This window comes from Aythya fuligula, chromosome 14 (genome assembly GCF_009819795.1).
Source record: "Aythya fuligula isolate bAytFul2 chromosome 14, bAytFul2.pri, whole genome shotgun sequence".
NCBI classification, from domain to species: Eukaryota; Metazoa; Chordata; class Aves; order Anseriformes; family Anatidae; genus Aythya; species Aythya fuligula.
The window spans coordinates 16,173,343-16,189,207 of record NC_045572.1 but is presented as its reverse complement, the minus strand read 5'-3'; the positions used below and the strand labels follow the sequence as shown (position 1 = coordinate 16,189,207).

Sequence of the window (15,865 nt, the reverse complement as noted above, 5' to 3'; positions counted from 1 at the left end):
AAATCATGCTTTTCCCCCAGCCTGCTACCTTAAATGTTAGTGGTGAAGTCCTTATTTACCATCAAGTAGGAAGGCAGTAATTGACAGACCTTGTTCTCTTTGAGACATATGTTTACAAACTTCAGTCTTTGCAAGGAGATTGGTAGCATTCTTTCAGGGCTTTAATATTCATTAGTGAGTGACATGAACCGAGGGGATTAAAAAAATTCTGGGATTTGGTGCTCCCCACTTGACTCCCACCAGTAAGCAGCAAAGTTGAACAGAACTAGGAATGATCGCTTAGATCGAGGTAGGTACCACGTTTGTGGCAGGTTGCAAGTCTGCTGTTAAGACACATTGCCTTGGGAGAAGGTGAGGAGGGAGGACTGTGGTTACGAGTGGGAGAGAAGAATTAGGTTGCTCTGGAAGGTGTGGTGAAAATGCCTTCCGTTGTTCCACGAAATGGTTGCATCTCTGCTGCAACTGATTGTTGTGCTCAAGGGCTCTACTCTAGCCCTTGAATTCCAGACTTCAGTCAGCACTCTTGAATTTAAAAGTTCAAACTCCAATCTAGCAATAGTTGTCTACTGTATTACAGATTGTCTTCAGCGAAAAGGTCTAAATGTAGCTATATAGTTCGACTGTAGTAATGTTGTCTGGATTTCTGTCTGTACTGCTTTGATTGTGCACAGATATAGTGGGTTTTGCACTTCCAAATCAGTACTTCGTTACACACTGCATGTGAACTCTTTTTAATAATAATAAAAAAAATGGCTTCTTGTTGCATGAAATATAAGTGTACTTCAGCTCTGTCTTCTGCAAGGGTAAAGTTTTAGGCCGTGATAAAGTGTAATTTAAAAATGAAGGAGAGAGGATGGGGTGTTGTCATGACAGATGAATCCTCTTCTCTCCACACGTACCGGTATTGAAATTTTCATGGCGAGCACATGGTTTATATCCTTTTCCTTCTAATTCAGTTTTTAATCGAAGTTTCTCTGTGTTTTGTTTGCTTGCTTTTTCAGTTCTACCTCCAGTGTTAGTGCCTAGACATAGTGAATTCAATCCACAGCACAGCCTACTAGTTCAGTTCAGGAACCTAAGCCACAACGAACCACATATGCCACACAATGCGACATTTCCAGACTCTTTCCAGCAACCCAACAGCACTCCATTTTCCATTTCGCCAAACAGTCCCTATCCACCTTCTCCAGCCAGCAGCACTTACCCAAGCTCCCCAGCTAGCTCTGGACCATCTAGTCCGTTTCAGCTACCAGGTAAGTACACGTAAGCATAAATGTGAACTTAATAAAAGTAATGGAAAGGTTTTATTGCAGTGCTAAGACCTGTTGTGACTTAACTCAGGAATTTGTGGTACTTGCAATAAATTGCTTTGTTGCTTGCGTGTTAAGGAGTTTTAATCTTGGATTTGTTGCTGATTAGAGTTAATTGGTTTATCTTTCCAAATATTCTTTGTCACAGATACCGTAGTAGTGAGTTATTTTGCACAGCTTCAATGTAGAATAACTGACACGCTTTAGAAGAATGTCAAGCATTGAAAAGAAAGCTGATGCCACAGGCTTATCAAAAAGGTGTTTTCAATGTCTTTCTGTGAATGAGAACACTTAAGTGTGGTATTTAACTGGAAAAAAATGGAACAAATTCTCAATGGGACAAGCTTAACTGATTTGGGTGAAAACGAGGGGAAAGCCTGACTGAAAGGGGCAAAGGGAAGAAGCCATGTTGAATCTGTCTGATTATTGGTGTGATTTAGAAAGCTGCAGAGGTAAAGAATTACAGAATTCATCTTTCCAGGAGCTCAGTGACCTCATCTTGTTTCTCTCTGACTGCCCATTGCTGCAAAAAGAGTGTCCAGTCAGCATGATATCCCTCTTGAGTGGGGAGTGACCGAGATCAGTAGTAAGGATGATATCCAGAGTGAATTTCTGAAATAAGGGGTAACTGTGTTAGTAGACTAACTGCTGCTGAATGGAGGGAGCAATGCAGAGATGCACGCTTGTGCAATGAACTCAGCCTACACAAGCAGTGAAAAAATAACTGTCTGGTGTAGGCCTTCATCAGGCTATAGCAAATAACATTAGTATTTCTACCTCTTCCTCGTTTCTTTCTGAGCAGAGAGAAGCAGTGGGTACAAAAGCTAGTGTTTGTGGTACTAAAAGTGGGAGCTGTAGTTGTTTTGTCCAGCTGCAGAAGTGCAGTTATAAAAAACAAACAAAGAAAAAGGTGCATATCTTAGTTTTTCTCATGTCTAGCCTTGTCTCTTCTAAACTAAGAATGCAGCTGCTGAAGAAGTTTGCTGTAAAGACAGCTGGCTGTATTGTCTTCATGTTACTTTGAAAACTGGTCCAAATGTTTTAATATCTCCTATTAAAGAATATTTTAATGCATTTACAACTGTAAAGTGAATAAATAAATAATTTAAATGGTTGAGGTTTATTCAGTCTTTTTTTTTGTTTGTAGCTGATACTCCACCTCCTGCATATATGCCCCCTGATGATCAGATGGGGCAGGATAACTCGCAGTCTATGGACACAAGCAATACAATGATCCCTCAAATTATGCCAAATATATCTACCAGAGGTAAGTTGTATAGTATGTAAAAGTAACATTGTTTGGTTTCTTAGTACTCACAACCAAGTTGAATGAATAGCTTCAAATGATGCAATAAATCTGTGTTCATAAGTGGAAGTAGTCCAAGAAAAACTGGAGTTGTAACAGTAAGAACTACGAAGCAAAACTTGCCTTGCTCATTTGCCTCTCTTGCTTTTAATGCCTCAGATAAGTAGTATGGTTTACGATGAATTGAACTTTTTCGTTCTCAGAATTAGGGTTTTTCCTGCTACTTTTGCTTGCTGTCAGAATTCTATATTCACAAAGGCTCTGAAAATTGCCAAAATAGCAATAATTAAAAAAAAAAAAAAAAAAGTGGAAGGTTTCACCGGGTATCAGTCATTTGTGTTTTTTGTGTGTTTTTCTTCTTGATATCAGACTTAAAATAGGAAAGTGATTAAAATCAACAGACAGCTAAAATGCGTGAAAATAATTAAGACTAATCAGGACTGTTCTTGCTCATCATAAAAGTTGGCTAAGCTGTTGATTATTGATATCCTGGAAGACTTGCTTTGCAGTTTTAGTTTTGATATTTTGACAGTTATGTAAACTGTTATTTCCATTTTGCTTATTTTCAGATGTTCAGCCTGTTGCCTATGAAGAACCCAAACATTGGTGTTCGATCGTGTATTACGAATTAAATAATCGTGTTGGAGAGGCTTTTCATGCATCTTCTACAAGTGTCTTAGTAGATGGGTTTACAGATCCCTCCAATAATAAAAACAGGTTCTGCTTAGGTTTGCTCTCGAATGTTAATCGCAACTCAACAATTGAGAACACTAGACGACATATTGGGAAAGGTAAAGCTTTGTCATATTATGCATGATTAGGAAGCTAAAGTCCTGTTTTTTACTTCTTCTGTTCTTGTTTGTGAGTAGTCATTGTTGCAGCACAGAGAAGCTGAAGTATTCTGTGGTTTATTATCTACTTCTCCAGTATCTGAAGACAAGTTACTTAGGCATGGTTTGTTTCTAATTGGTTTAGAAATGGCATACATTTTTCTTTATTACTAATTTAAAAATTTAACTAATTCTTACCAAACTATAGTGTCATAGGGGCTTTTCGTTATGGTTAATGATATTCTGTATGTAGAAATTTTTATTTCAGCACCAAGAAACACACTGCAGGACTTCTGAAGTTTTATATCTGCTTCATAAATCGAATTCTTCATACCACTTTACAGTATATCAAAGATATGCTTTTTATTTTTGTTGTTCATGCAGGGTATTACACTGCTGTCTACAGTATGTTCAAATATCTTGCATAAGTTGGCAGCAGGACTTTGAAGTGCTAATGTAAAACTGCAAGGGCTCATTTGTCTGAGTGAATCCATGGGTGTGTATGTGTGTGGGAGGGATTCCTGGAGACAGCAGGTTTTGCAAGATCTTCTAGTTTTCCCGTAATGTTTGGCTGATAGCATGTATAGATGCGCAGTGTTCATCCTTGATGGAATGTGCTTGGATTATCTTAAAATGTAGTGCTCCCTTTCTGAGCATGCCCTTTTTTGTAATTAACTGGTGAAGTCCTGAGAAGAGCACCTGATTTCTATTGCACCGATCCAGAGGCCTTTTTAGCACCTAAAATTGTTTGATATGGTCAGGCTTCAGCTTTCCAGATGCAAGTCACTGTTGCTGATAGTGCATCTTCAAGGCCTGTCCTGTCCCTTATGAGGCTTTTAATTAGAAACTACTATAAACATGGCAACACTTTTCAGTTGTTTTGGAAACTGCCAGACGTATATTAATACTTTTTAGAAATTTATCTCTGCAATTCTGTTGTCTAAGAAGGATTAATATAAATGAAAAACAACTCATTTTTTCTGAGGTGGATGGGAGTAGGGGAAAATTATTGTCAGATTTTTTTGCTTTGACCACTTTTGATGGTACCGGCAGAGAAATGTTATATTTAAAATGGATCCAAGATCACATAGAGTAGTAGAAACTACAAGTAAATCTGGAGCTTTAAAATGCTGTGTGTCTAGTACTAGTTACTAAGCTAAAACTGCTTTATAGTAGCATTCCTGAGAAAAATTCAGATTGGTTTGGGATAAAAGATAATGTGTGGCTTTTGTTCGGAAGGTCTTGGAGTTCTTTGCCTCACAAAAAATACCCAATTCTATCTGCTGAACTTCTTCTGTAGACATACTGTATTGCAAGCACAAATGATTTCTAATTGTGCATTTTTGTTTTGACATATCAGTGTTCTTCTGAGACTGTTATATTATACAGCTCCCTTCTTTTTATATCTCTCAGTAGGCCTTTACCAAAAATAATTTTGCTAGCAAGTGGTGGTGGTCTCTGTGCCATAAATAGGGTTGTGTAGTGAAGATGTATTCTTGCTCACCCAGATTTTCTGCCAGCTGTTTATAGTTGATCAAGCCAAGGGTTCCTCTGTGTAAACTTCATTCAGCTGTAGTCCTAAATGGATCTAGCAATGTTCACAACAGTTGTTGCTGCCTGAAAGATCAGCTTGCATTTGTTGGCTTGCTACAGCCTCACCTGGTAAACGATGGCATAGTCAGCAGTTGATTCTCAGAGCCTTTCAAGAAAGACTTAACCAAACTGAACTAAAACACAACTGTATGGCAGTGGCGGGTGGGGGAAAGGGTGAAGATGTGGTGGAAAAGTGGCAGTGAGCATCCGTGGTCAGGAACTGAAAGGATTAGTGGCTTTTATATTTAAATTTTGAGTCAGATGTTGTATGTAGTAGGAGCTTCAGAATATAAAGAGAGGGAATTATTTATGTGCATCGCTGAAACCAGGCAGTTATAATAAGTCTAGGGTCTACCTTGATTTTTAAAGTCTGTAAAACCTGATGTTATTTAATTTGTACAGATAATAGGACTCACATCTGCCTTTGCTTGAAAAAATAGGCTGAAAATCCGAGCAGACTAGGGATGTACTTTCTCATTCATGTCTATCACTACCCCTGCACCGAAGACTCTTTTATTTTCTTTGGAATTCCCATGGGTGGAAGCCAACAGTTTTTTAACACTGCAGTTTTAGAATCTGCATAAGTTCTCTAGGAAACTAGCTTGTAATAGCTGTTGACATGGGTGGTAGTTTTTTCGTTCTGTTCTGTAGTTGACGAGAGAAGGACATCTAGTGGTTGATGCATAATGAAGCCTGTTGTATTTTGAAATGGAAATGTGTTACGCTGTGGGCATAAGACGGGTGGGACAAAACAGCTTTTTCAAAAAGCTTGTTAAACAGAAAACTTACGTAGTTGTCTCTGATGTCAAGGGGGTTAAGTACGCTATTTTTTTATTTTTAAAAAAATTGAAACATTTTTCTCTTTTTTTCAAGGTGTTCATCTCTACTATGTTGGTGGGGAAGTCTATGCTGAGTGTTTAAGCGATAGCAGCATATTTGTACAGAGCAGGAACTGCAACTACCACCACGGCTTTCATCCAACAACTGTGTGCAAGATTCCTAGTGGATGCAGTCTGAAAATTTTTAACAATCAGGAATTTGCTCAGCTTTTAGCTCAGTCTGTCAACCACGGATTTGAAGCAGTATATGAACTCACCAAAATGTGCACCATTCGAATGAGTTTTGTGAAGGTAAAGAAATTATTTTGGGGGCATTTAAACTTATTGTGGATTTGGGTACTCAGCAGTAATTTACAATAGCACCATAGCAATGTAGCAAAGCAGTTCTGAACCTGATTTGCTTATTTTCAATTTTAAAATACGTTGAAAATGCTGACTTAGGAGGGAGAAATGAAGGAAATTAGGGTATTGGTGCCAGAAAAGAAAAGCACAGTTTACCTGTTGAACATTGGCTATGTATTCAGTTACTCTAAGTATTCTGGACAAGGTTTTAATCATTGTAGTTACTCTAAAGTTACTAAAGGAGATTTGAACTAGTGCTCTGAATCTGAGCAATATAAACTACAAGAGCATTACAAGAACGTGAGTAGAGAGGAGCGTAAGTGATTGAATAAAATTGTGCAACTCCTTCAAATAGTTTAAAAATTTAACAAACAATTATATAACTGTATTTAATATGGAAATTAAATAATTTAAATCCAAGAAATCAAACTGTCCTGTTATTCTCACAGTAGTGTTTCCTCAAAATTGATTGTCCCTCCAGTTTTTGTCACATTGTGTCCAAAAAGAAAGCTTGATATGAAGTATTCAAGGTTAAAATGAAATGAAGCAGGAAATCTTTGTTCCATTTATAAATTGACATGTTAAAACCAATGGAATTCTGTGGATCTTGCCTCAAGGATCTTTTTGTACCCATTGCACTTGCTATTTGGCCTGAGTTAGTAAATATGGTAGGGCTCCTGGTTCATTCAGGTTAACCAGATATACCATTATATACGTTATACCTTGTCCTGCTCTTTAGATACATGTCATAGTGCTGCCTACAAACCCAAATGAACTCCAGGTAGTTAAATACTGCATAAGCACAGGATGAGACATGTTTCTCAAAATCTTACAATTGTTTGTTTTGCCAGTGGTGATGAACAGTGTTCAGTTTGAGAGTGTGGAGGACAGGGAGCAGGAGGGAGAAACAGAAAAGAGACGCAGTTATAGCTAGGAGTCCCTCTGGAGCTCGGGTAATGACTCTAGGTCTAGCAGAGGAGACTTGATTATGGCTTCTGAGCACAGCCTCCCTACCACTCCTTCCAAACCTGAGTTTTTTTTCTTATCTATAGATGATAAGATTTGTTGCTAGATTGTGAGTTACCTTCAGATATATATCATAGATTACTTTCTAGTGCTTGTTAGTACAGTTATTTCAAAATGTGAGTATATTCTCAACTTGATTTATAATATTTTGTTCATTTTTATAGGGCTGGGGAGCTGAATATCATCGACAAGATGTCACGAGCACCCCATGCTGGATAGAAATTCATCTTCATGGGCCCCTCCAGTGGCTGGATAAAGTACTTACACAAATGGGTTCTCCTCTTAATCCCATCTCATCTGTTTCATAGTGCTGAAATTCTATCTTCAGCATTATTTTTAGTGAACTTGCTCCAACTCTAGAGAAACTTCCAGTATGGATACTGTGAGCTGTATGGAGAATGGATCTTATGGTTTAACTTTTTTTTTTTTTTTTAAATCCCGTTGTGACCAATTCCATTGTGTATAGCTGATCAGTTTTACATTTCAATTTGTTCTTGTGATGCTTAAGTGACAGTTGAGCCCTAAGGGAAAAAAGTCTATTGAAAAATTCAGAACACTTTTCCCCTACTTGGAGTAGAACTTAAACAGGCATATGTCTTAACTGGAAATTTTTTTTTCTTTTTGTCCTGTAGGGACAAGAATTATGAAGACTGACTTCAGAAAAATAAATACATATCATAGTTTGGGATTTTTTTTAAACGTTTATAAAACTGTTTGAACATGTGCAGCTCCAGCTTGCAAGCTGTATTTTTAGTTTAGTTGCTTAACAAATTAAGGTTGACATCTGTCATAAGCAAAATTAGACTATTATGGCTAATTTGCCTCAGATTGAACAATGATTTTTTTTTTTAAGTGTACACATGAAATATACTTTTTACAAATATTGGAGTGGTGTAAAAACACTTGTCTATTGGAAAATGCTGTCGTAAACACACTGTATATTAATGCAGAGTAGCAGTTCTTAGCCTTTTCCCACTTCAGTTTTGTAATATTGCTTTTAACCACCATTTTAAATAGTAATTGATACAAGATAAACATCTTGCACGTTTCTGGAGTAGTAATTCTTGTTTTGCTTTGATTTACACTCATGCCGTTTGGATGTGGTTGCCAAGGCCTATTTCTTTTTAGGTACCTTTCTCTATTTTAACATAAACACTACAATTTGTAAATGCTTACTACTTTTTCGAAGGAATAAGTTTTTTGTTTTCTTTTCGGTGTTCTAGCTGTTTATTTTACCTGTCTGGAATTGATCTGTGTTAAGCTTTTTAATCTCTCGGTAGACATTATGCAGTATTAGTGATTACACTATTTAATTCACTTTCAGTATGAGTTTGAGTCTCTTTGAAGACTGTGAGTGGCTTAGCAAATTAGTAACTGAATGCAGAAGCTTTTACTTCCAGATCATGTAATTTAATACAGACCTGTTGGTAATGACCAAAAGTAATCACTTCTTTGTAGCCTACATGAAAAGTGGTCTTGAGCCTGACCTTAAAGGCAGGTGTTCAGTCAGAAGACTCAAAACTGTAATTGGCAGCTTTATGGAATTCAAGGACTGCATTAATACGATGATGAAATTTCTCTGTCATGTAAGGAATCCTGTTGCCTGTACTGTTGTATTACTCAATTTAAACACTGTACTAAACACTAAAAGAAATCAGTTAAGTAACACATGCATAGTTTTCCCCTTTTAAATAATTAAAAAAAAAAAAAAGAGGTTGAAAGAAACATTCTGAGAATTAGAAGTTAATTATGTACAAAGTGCCTTTGCATGCAGAACTCATTTTCTTTTTTACTCTTTCCCTAACTCCACTTCAGGAGAGAGTTCAGTATTTGGGGGAGAGACTAAAAACTTCAAAAATGCAAATACTCACTAAAAGGTGCATTGCAGTTAACTACTGCAATCCTGAGACATCAATTGCTTACACAAGTTCTTTTGTCTTCTGTTGAATGACAGTTTCTGCTCAAATGTGGAAATCATGCATCATATGGTACCTAAGTAACAGATCATCTTAAAGGAATAAAGTTGTTTACGTGTCATTAAAATGTTTCTTATGAAATGCCTTAAAGGAATAAAGATAAACTGTAACACTTCTGCAGAACCCTAATGTTCTCTTGTACAGGAATTTCTATATTACTTGGTGTTTTGCTCTTTTTTTTTTTTTTTTTTTTTTTTTTAAACCAGTTTCTCCAGTGTGTTTAAAAACAAACAAGTGCATCTTCAGGAGAAGGGGAAAAAAAATCAATGTTTGCCACTCATCTTTGGGGCCTTCTCTTTCATTCTTCGGGATTGCAACCCACAGATGGTTCTGCTGATTGAATAAGATGCAAAGTCAGTTGGCCACAGGATCATACTTGCATTTTCCACTCCCCAGACCCAGCTTTTGTCAAGTTGCTGAATATGTATATTTGACACTACAGATTTATTTTTTTTTCTGGATTAGCTTTTATAATAAATGTCATGGCACGTTGGATTAAGGAAAGATCTCAGTTGTAGGTACAAGATCTTGCTTTATCCATAATGTTTTTCACTTGGCTTCATCTCTGTTCACTTGTTTGGATGTGGCCAACTAAATGACTCAAGAATGGGTGCTGAAGTGGGAGTTGGTGAGTCAGAGCTGCTGCTTAGTGCTAGTGTTGTGGTTAGATTGGCTACCCATGCAGTGAACCATAATTTCTGCAATACTCTCTAGTTAACCCACTTCTAATGCTGTCATTAAGTGCTAAAGTACTCTGGCATTTCTGTGCTTGTGTACATATTCTTGATCTGTAATATATGCAGTGCTGGGGATATCCTTGTGGCTGCTGATTTTGCTGGGGCAGGCTTGCAAGAGCAGACCAAGTAAGATTTGCCTATATTCTGCTTCTCTGTTCCTTTTAAGTAGGACTTTTTTGACAGCTTCTTAGCAAATCATGTGCACTACTGGTTCATGGTGGTCCTAATCCTGCTTAGTTTATCTGTGCTGCTGATACAAAATTCAGGTGTCAGTGCATGGATGGGTTGGATGAGAACTGTGTGACACTAATAATGTTTCAAGTGTCGTGGTAGCAGAGTTGCTGCTTCTGTTGCAGCGTGCTTGTGTATAAGTCACTTATCCTAGATGGAGGGATGGAGAAATCGAATCAGCCAGTAGTGTGGTAGTGGAAGATGGAGCCTTTCCAGTATAGCCCAGCTTAGACTGAACGTTACTCTTCAGTGAAAACTGTTTTGGCTTTTGTAAGTGTAAGTATTTTCTCCTTTTGGGGCATGTTTCTACTTTACAACCAACCACAGCATTAATTAACAGCTTTGGCAATACCAGTAAAGTGCCTGAACCAGGCATATGCTGAGGTCTTCCGGGTTTGCTTTTATAGTCACTAAGATAAGATAGTAGCTTGGATATTCCTTCTCTAAGAACATCAGTCTTGCTGGCAGTCAATCCAGCACCTTGTGTAAGTATTACGTTCATTTAATTGCGTTAGGCATGACGTAGTTATACACGAAAAGTTGACATTGGGTTGTAAAATCTATAGGACCAAAGGAAACCAAAATAAAACTTCGAGTATGGCTGACCGATGAGAGACAAGCCTAACAAAACAGCCCGTTAGTCAAAACAGTGATGAAACAGCCTACACATCACGATGCAGTGTGGAACTGTTTAAAATATTGGAATTCTTCTGGTTTTTGCCTGAAGCTATGACTTTTTTTTTTTTCCCCACAGTATTACAGTGTGAAAGTTGTCAGTTCTTGGACGGCTACTCTCGTAGTGGAAGTCTAGACAAACACTGAAATGTGTCAAGTTTTTTCCTTAGTTTAAAATATTTTTTTTTTCCAGTGTATTGTTTGAGTTGCCCAAAGTGTTGCTAGTGATGGTCTTTAGAGAAGCCAACAAAACATTTGCTAAATGTTTTGCTTCAAAAGACAAAAATGTGACTAACTTCTTGTAGTTGTGAAGTTTCTGTTTAGGAAGGAAACCCATTCTGAATTGAAATCAATAGACCAAACCATCAGATTACAACATAAATTTGCTTTATTGTGCTGCTCCATAAACCTGCTTCTGTGTTTGTTGCAAGCATAACCTTTATGCTTTTGTTTACATTGTAGGAAACACAGTTCTAGCAATGAGTTTTTCATTTAACTCTAAACATCTTTTTATTTTGTTAATTTTAAAATTACTAGTTTTTGCTATGTTATGTTTTAAAGATATTTTTTTTGCATACTGCTGCTCATATTTCAATAAACAAACGAAAAAAATCTGCAGATTTTTCTGATTTCCTTTATCTGTATCTCAGTATGGGTTGAAATACTTATTTACAATGGTTGCTTTATATTGAGTTCTTGCAACTCACTGCTGATGCCTTACCATGTACATGTTCCTCCTCATACAAATGTGATGTTGTAATTATAAAAATGTTCTTCTATAGCTTTTTGCTGCAGTTCTCTCAGAAACATCAGCCAGCCAAAAATTCTGATTGCAGGAATTATATTCACTTGCTGATACTTATAAAAAATAGTTGCATTAGTAGTACAGTGATGTGTATCTGTAAGTAACGTTCTGATTAGTGTGTTTTGGGGGTGGATAATTTCTTTTTTTCTACCATTGTGGCTGGCCATAACCTTTTTAAACAGCCACTCATCATGTCTGAGTTGCTTTAGACTGATGACCAATAGTAATTGAAAAGAAAGCTGTTTGAATATCTCCTGAAATTCAAGTCCTGTTCCAATAAAACAGAAATTTAGGAGCATTTTAGCAAACTTTATGTTACTGTGTGTTAGACTAACTTTTGAAGACTGAGGAGAAGAAAACATTTCTCTTGTTTATCAAGATACTACAGAAACAGAGGATGAAATAGTAATTGAGGGCGTGCGTGAAGGAAAAGAAGTCCCCTCTTTAGTAGAATGAGTGCAAAAATACTGAACCCCAATTCCACAGGAATCTGCCACTCCATGTAAGATCTACAGAAAGGACAAATCAAAACCAGTACTGATTCTTTTTGCTAGCAGACCACCACCTTCGAGGTACACTACACAAAGTCCTCAGTATTCTCAATAAAAGTTTGGTTTATTTTGGTTTGGTTCTCCTGTGAATGTGCAATTGCAGCGTACTAAGAAGCACCCAATCAGGTAGAAAAGACTCGCACTGAGATTGGGAGATGCAAGGGAGAAAGGGGAATTTTTTTTTTCCCTCCTCATACTGCTTTGATGTTCTTCCAAGAGAATAATGGCCATGAGAAGTTGACAAAAGATTTACGGTGATAGTACTGCCCAGATGATAGAGGCTTTTTTGCAGGTTAGTAACTTCTTGAATTACACATTGCAGTGGCTTGTTGGTTTTCCAGAAACTTGACGTTGATCTGTATTAATAGCTTTCTATAAAGTAAGAAGAAGAAAAAAAAAAGGCTATTAATAGCTTTAAAACATTATTTAATAGAATTTAAGAGGTTAAGTTAATCCTATTACTCTGGGAAATTTAGAAGTATTTTAACAGTTGATGGTTACATCCTTGTGAGGAGCTAGCCAAAGTAATCTCAGAAACTGATTATTGTTTTCTTTGGGTGTTTTTTAAATTATTTTTTAGAAAAGAAAAAGCTTTGGGCAAACGCCACCTCACCCACCCCACCCCAACCTGCGGTGTGTGTTAAGTGAGTCAGAGGCCGCTTCTGTTCACTGTGTGCAGAGCAAAGCAAACATGCAACTGGCGTTTACAGTAATGAGATGTCGGGTGGCCTATGTGTTGTGCCAGGAGAGATCTGCCTGCCTCGTCTAGTGCAGTGCTCTCTGCCTTCCCTGACTCCCTCCCAAGAAATTCTACTTACACAGAAAAGCTGTTCCAAGGAATTTAGGAAAAATTGGGAAATGAGATATTCTAGGATTGGTCCTGTCTGTGCGTGGATCCACCCAGCAGGATGCTGGTGATGGTCTGGAGTCAGTGCACAGAACGGGGGGGATGTTCCAGGCGGCTTTCCTGAAGTGAGCACTTGTCATTGTGGAAATGCTGATTCCGATGACTTCCAAATTCAGGATTGCCCTATGCAATTTTGAGCTCAATTGACACATATTTACAGAATATTTACTTTCCTCCTGCTTGATCAGCATTCAGAAAGTTTTACACCGAAGCTAAATAACAGGAAATCAATGAATTTTGCCTAGGGAGCTCACCTCTTTGATTCCATGCCTGTGTCACTGAATTTTGCACTAGTGAGCTGAGGGCTGGAAGGGAAAGGAGGTGTGTTTGGTTGTGTGCTGTGACAGCTGATGATGTGACAAGGGGTGAGACGAGTCGGAGCAGAATCTGTTCCACCTGCTATTACTAGAAAGCTCCACTGTGTATACCTGGTGTGCTTTCTGAATACTGCCAGCATTAAAAAATAATAATAATAAAAATAATTGGACCATGCTCACTGATAGCACTGGCTCCAATCCTAAATTCCTAAACAGCTAATCTTGTGACTTGGGATGCAGAGCCAGCTATCTTCTGTGTGCACTAAGGCATTTGTAGCAATCCCAAAGTACCTGTAAATTATCAGCCCCTCGGTTAAATATACGTTTTTAGATACTGCATCATCTTACTGCTTGATGAGTATTGGCAAGAGAGTTAGTTTGTGCTGACTCGCGTTTGGTAGGCAGCCAGCATTAGCAGTTTGGGTTAAATGACATTCAACACAAGTAATCATTCCTCCGAAGTTTTGGGTATAGAAACTTCTAAGTAAAGAAATGTCATCCTGTGCATTTTTATACAGGTGTAGTGAAGATGGCTGGCTCTAGCTCTGTACTCTGGGTTTGCACTCCAGCCACTGGTAAGTGTAATAGCAACGCAGAAGGAAGCTGCATGCTGGCACACAGCTTAACCTGGGCTGAAAAATGCAGCCTACACGCATATGTTATGGAGTTGGAGGTAAGAGGCTCATGTCATCGGACTTGTATCTGTCTCCAGAACAGATCACCTGCAGGAACAGCAGATTTCAAAATGGAAACTAAAATTTGGGAAATTATTAATCCTCACAGTGTGAAGCCATCACTAAATCCACCAAAATACACTCCGAGCACTAATGTCTCAGTGCTGCTCCCAGCTGTTCAGATCAGGTGTGACTTGAAGGAGTTGGAAAGTCATAAAAAAGAACAAGCGTCCTTTAGCCATAAATAAAAATGCCATCTTCCTTCTTTTATGTGTGTTCTCCCCTACCTGAATGAAGGGGATTGGAGCCATGGCCACTTACCTTACCTAGGAAACCTTAATTCTCTGAAGGATTTTTTTTTGGAGCCTTACTGCTTGCCCAGGTTTTCTGATGTGCTGGGGAAAACAGCCCATCGTGCCTTGAGGATGTGCTAGCTGTTTTTTGCAGGTAGGCTGAAACAGGCTGGTTTTTCCTCAGTCCTATATTCTTGTATTTATCAATATTTTCCTCTAAAACCATTCAGAGACCTCTGGAGTCCAGCACAGTCTAAGGACTAGACCTGAAGATCACTGGTAAGAAAGAAGCCTCAGCTGATTGCCTTCTTGTGGTGCTTTTGCATTTAAAAATAGGGAGCAAGCCTTAATGAAAGAAAACTTGGCCCAAGTGCAAATGCATAAAATGCCCATGTGATGGGTGCTGCAGCATTTTACAATTTCCAGGCAGTTTGCGTCAAATTCTTTTTGAATATATTGTTCTTGTTAACTGCCTTATAGGGCCACCTGGTCAAGTGTGCTGTACGAATACTTCTGTAAACAACATTTTTTAGGCTCTAGTTGGGTGCGAGCACGAGGGCAGGTCTGGCTTGCAGTCCTCTGAGTCTTCAAGTTCTCCGCTTCCCAAGGTGTGTCTGAGGCTGTGGTGGTGCTGGCTGGTAAATGCTGCTGTGGGGTATCCGGGGTCCGCTTAAAAGGAAAATATTGCAGCTCTAGCCAGAGCATAACGTTGAAACTGAAATGACCAAATAAATAAATAAAATCTAAAAGTTCATTTAAAAAAACTGGAGGCAGGAAATCCAGAGCCTAGGAGAGTGTGCCAGGCACCAAACTTTTCTTTTTTTTCCCTGCTACCTTACATTTGTGCTGTGTTGATAATCAGCTGCTCTTCTAAAGGCAAGAAAGCAGCATCACAGCTGTCCTGCGTCCTGGTTTCTGGGTGAGATGGTTACACCGGGTCTAGAGCTGGTGGCTGGGCAGTTCTACAGCAGGCAGTTCTGCACCAACATCTGCTCTAGGACACTAGAAGTATTCGTTGTATCACAAGAAGTGAAGACAAATCTATTAAAAAAAAAAAATCGTATGAGAAGTGCAATGTTCAGTTCTCCTATATCCAACATATTTGGTTTGCTAGCCCCGGTGTTTCCCTTCAATATATGTGATAGGGAAACTGCTGATAAGGCAGAGCAGCTGTAGGTGCAGAGTAGCTGATCTCTGCTTGATCAGTACTGTAAAAAAAAAAAAAAAAAAAAAAAAAAAGCAGGTAACTGCTGTCTCCTTTTTTCCATAAAACATTAAGAAAGAAAAACTTTTAAAATTGACAGCTCTTTTGTTCTAAGGACAGGTGTGTTTTCTTCTGTACAAACAAGCTTTTCTCCTCCTTTTTTTGAAGTCATACATCTGCTATTGTAAAGAGCACTGTTATTTCCAGGACTAAATGCAAAAGTGCTGTGTAATCCAGTGAAATTCCTGT

The 15,865-nt window shown here is 38.2% G+C and overlaps 1 protein-coding gene across 2 annotated transcripts in view; it reads left to right on the top strand.

The window, feature by feature from the left end:
* The window catches only part of SMAD5 (SMAD family member 5), a 29,322-nt gene extending 19,960 nt beyond the window's left edge, over nucleotides 1–9,362 (top strand). For both annotated transcript variants that reach the window (XM_032196947.1, XM_032196948.1), the window contains exons 3-7: nucleotides 1,002–1,253; nucleotides 2,458–2,577; nucleotides 3,186–3,407; nucleotides 5,913–6,169; nucleotides 7,411–9,362. In XM_032196947.1, the coding sequence (XP_032052838.1) occupies nucleotides 1,002–1,253; nucleotides 2,458–2,577; nucleotides 3,186–3,407; nucleotides 5,913–6,169; nucleotides 7,411–7,554 (995 nt within the window). In that variant the 3' untranslated portion in view covers nucleotides 7,555–9,362. The remainder of the gene's footprint in view (nucleotides 1–1,001; nucleotides 1,254–2,457; nucleotides 2,578–3,185; nucleotides 3,408–5,912; nucleotides 6,170–7,410) is intronic.
* The last annotated feature ends 6,503 nt before the right edge of the window (nucleotides 9,363–15,865 follow it).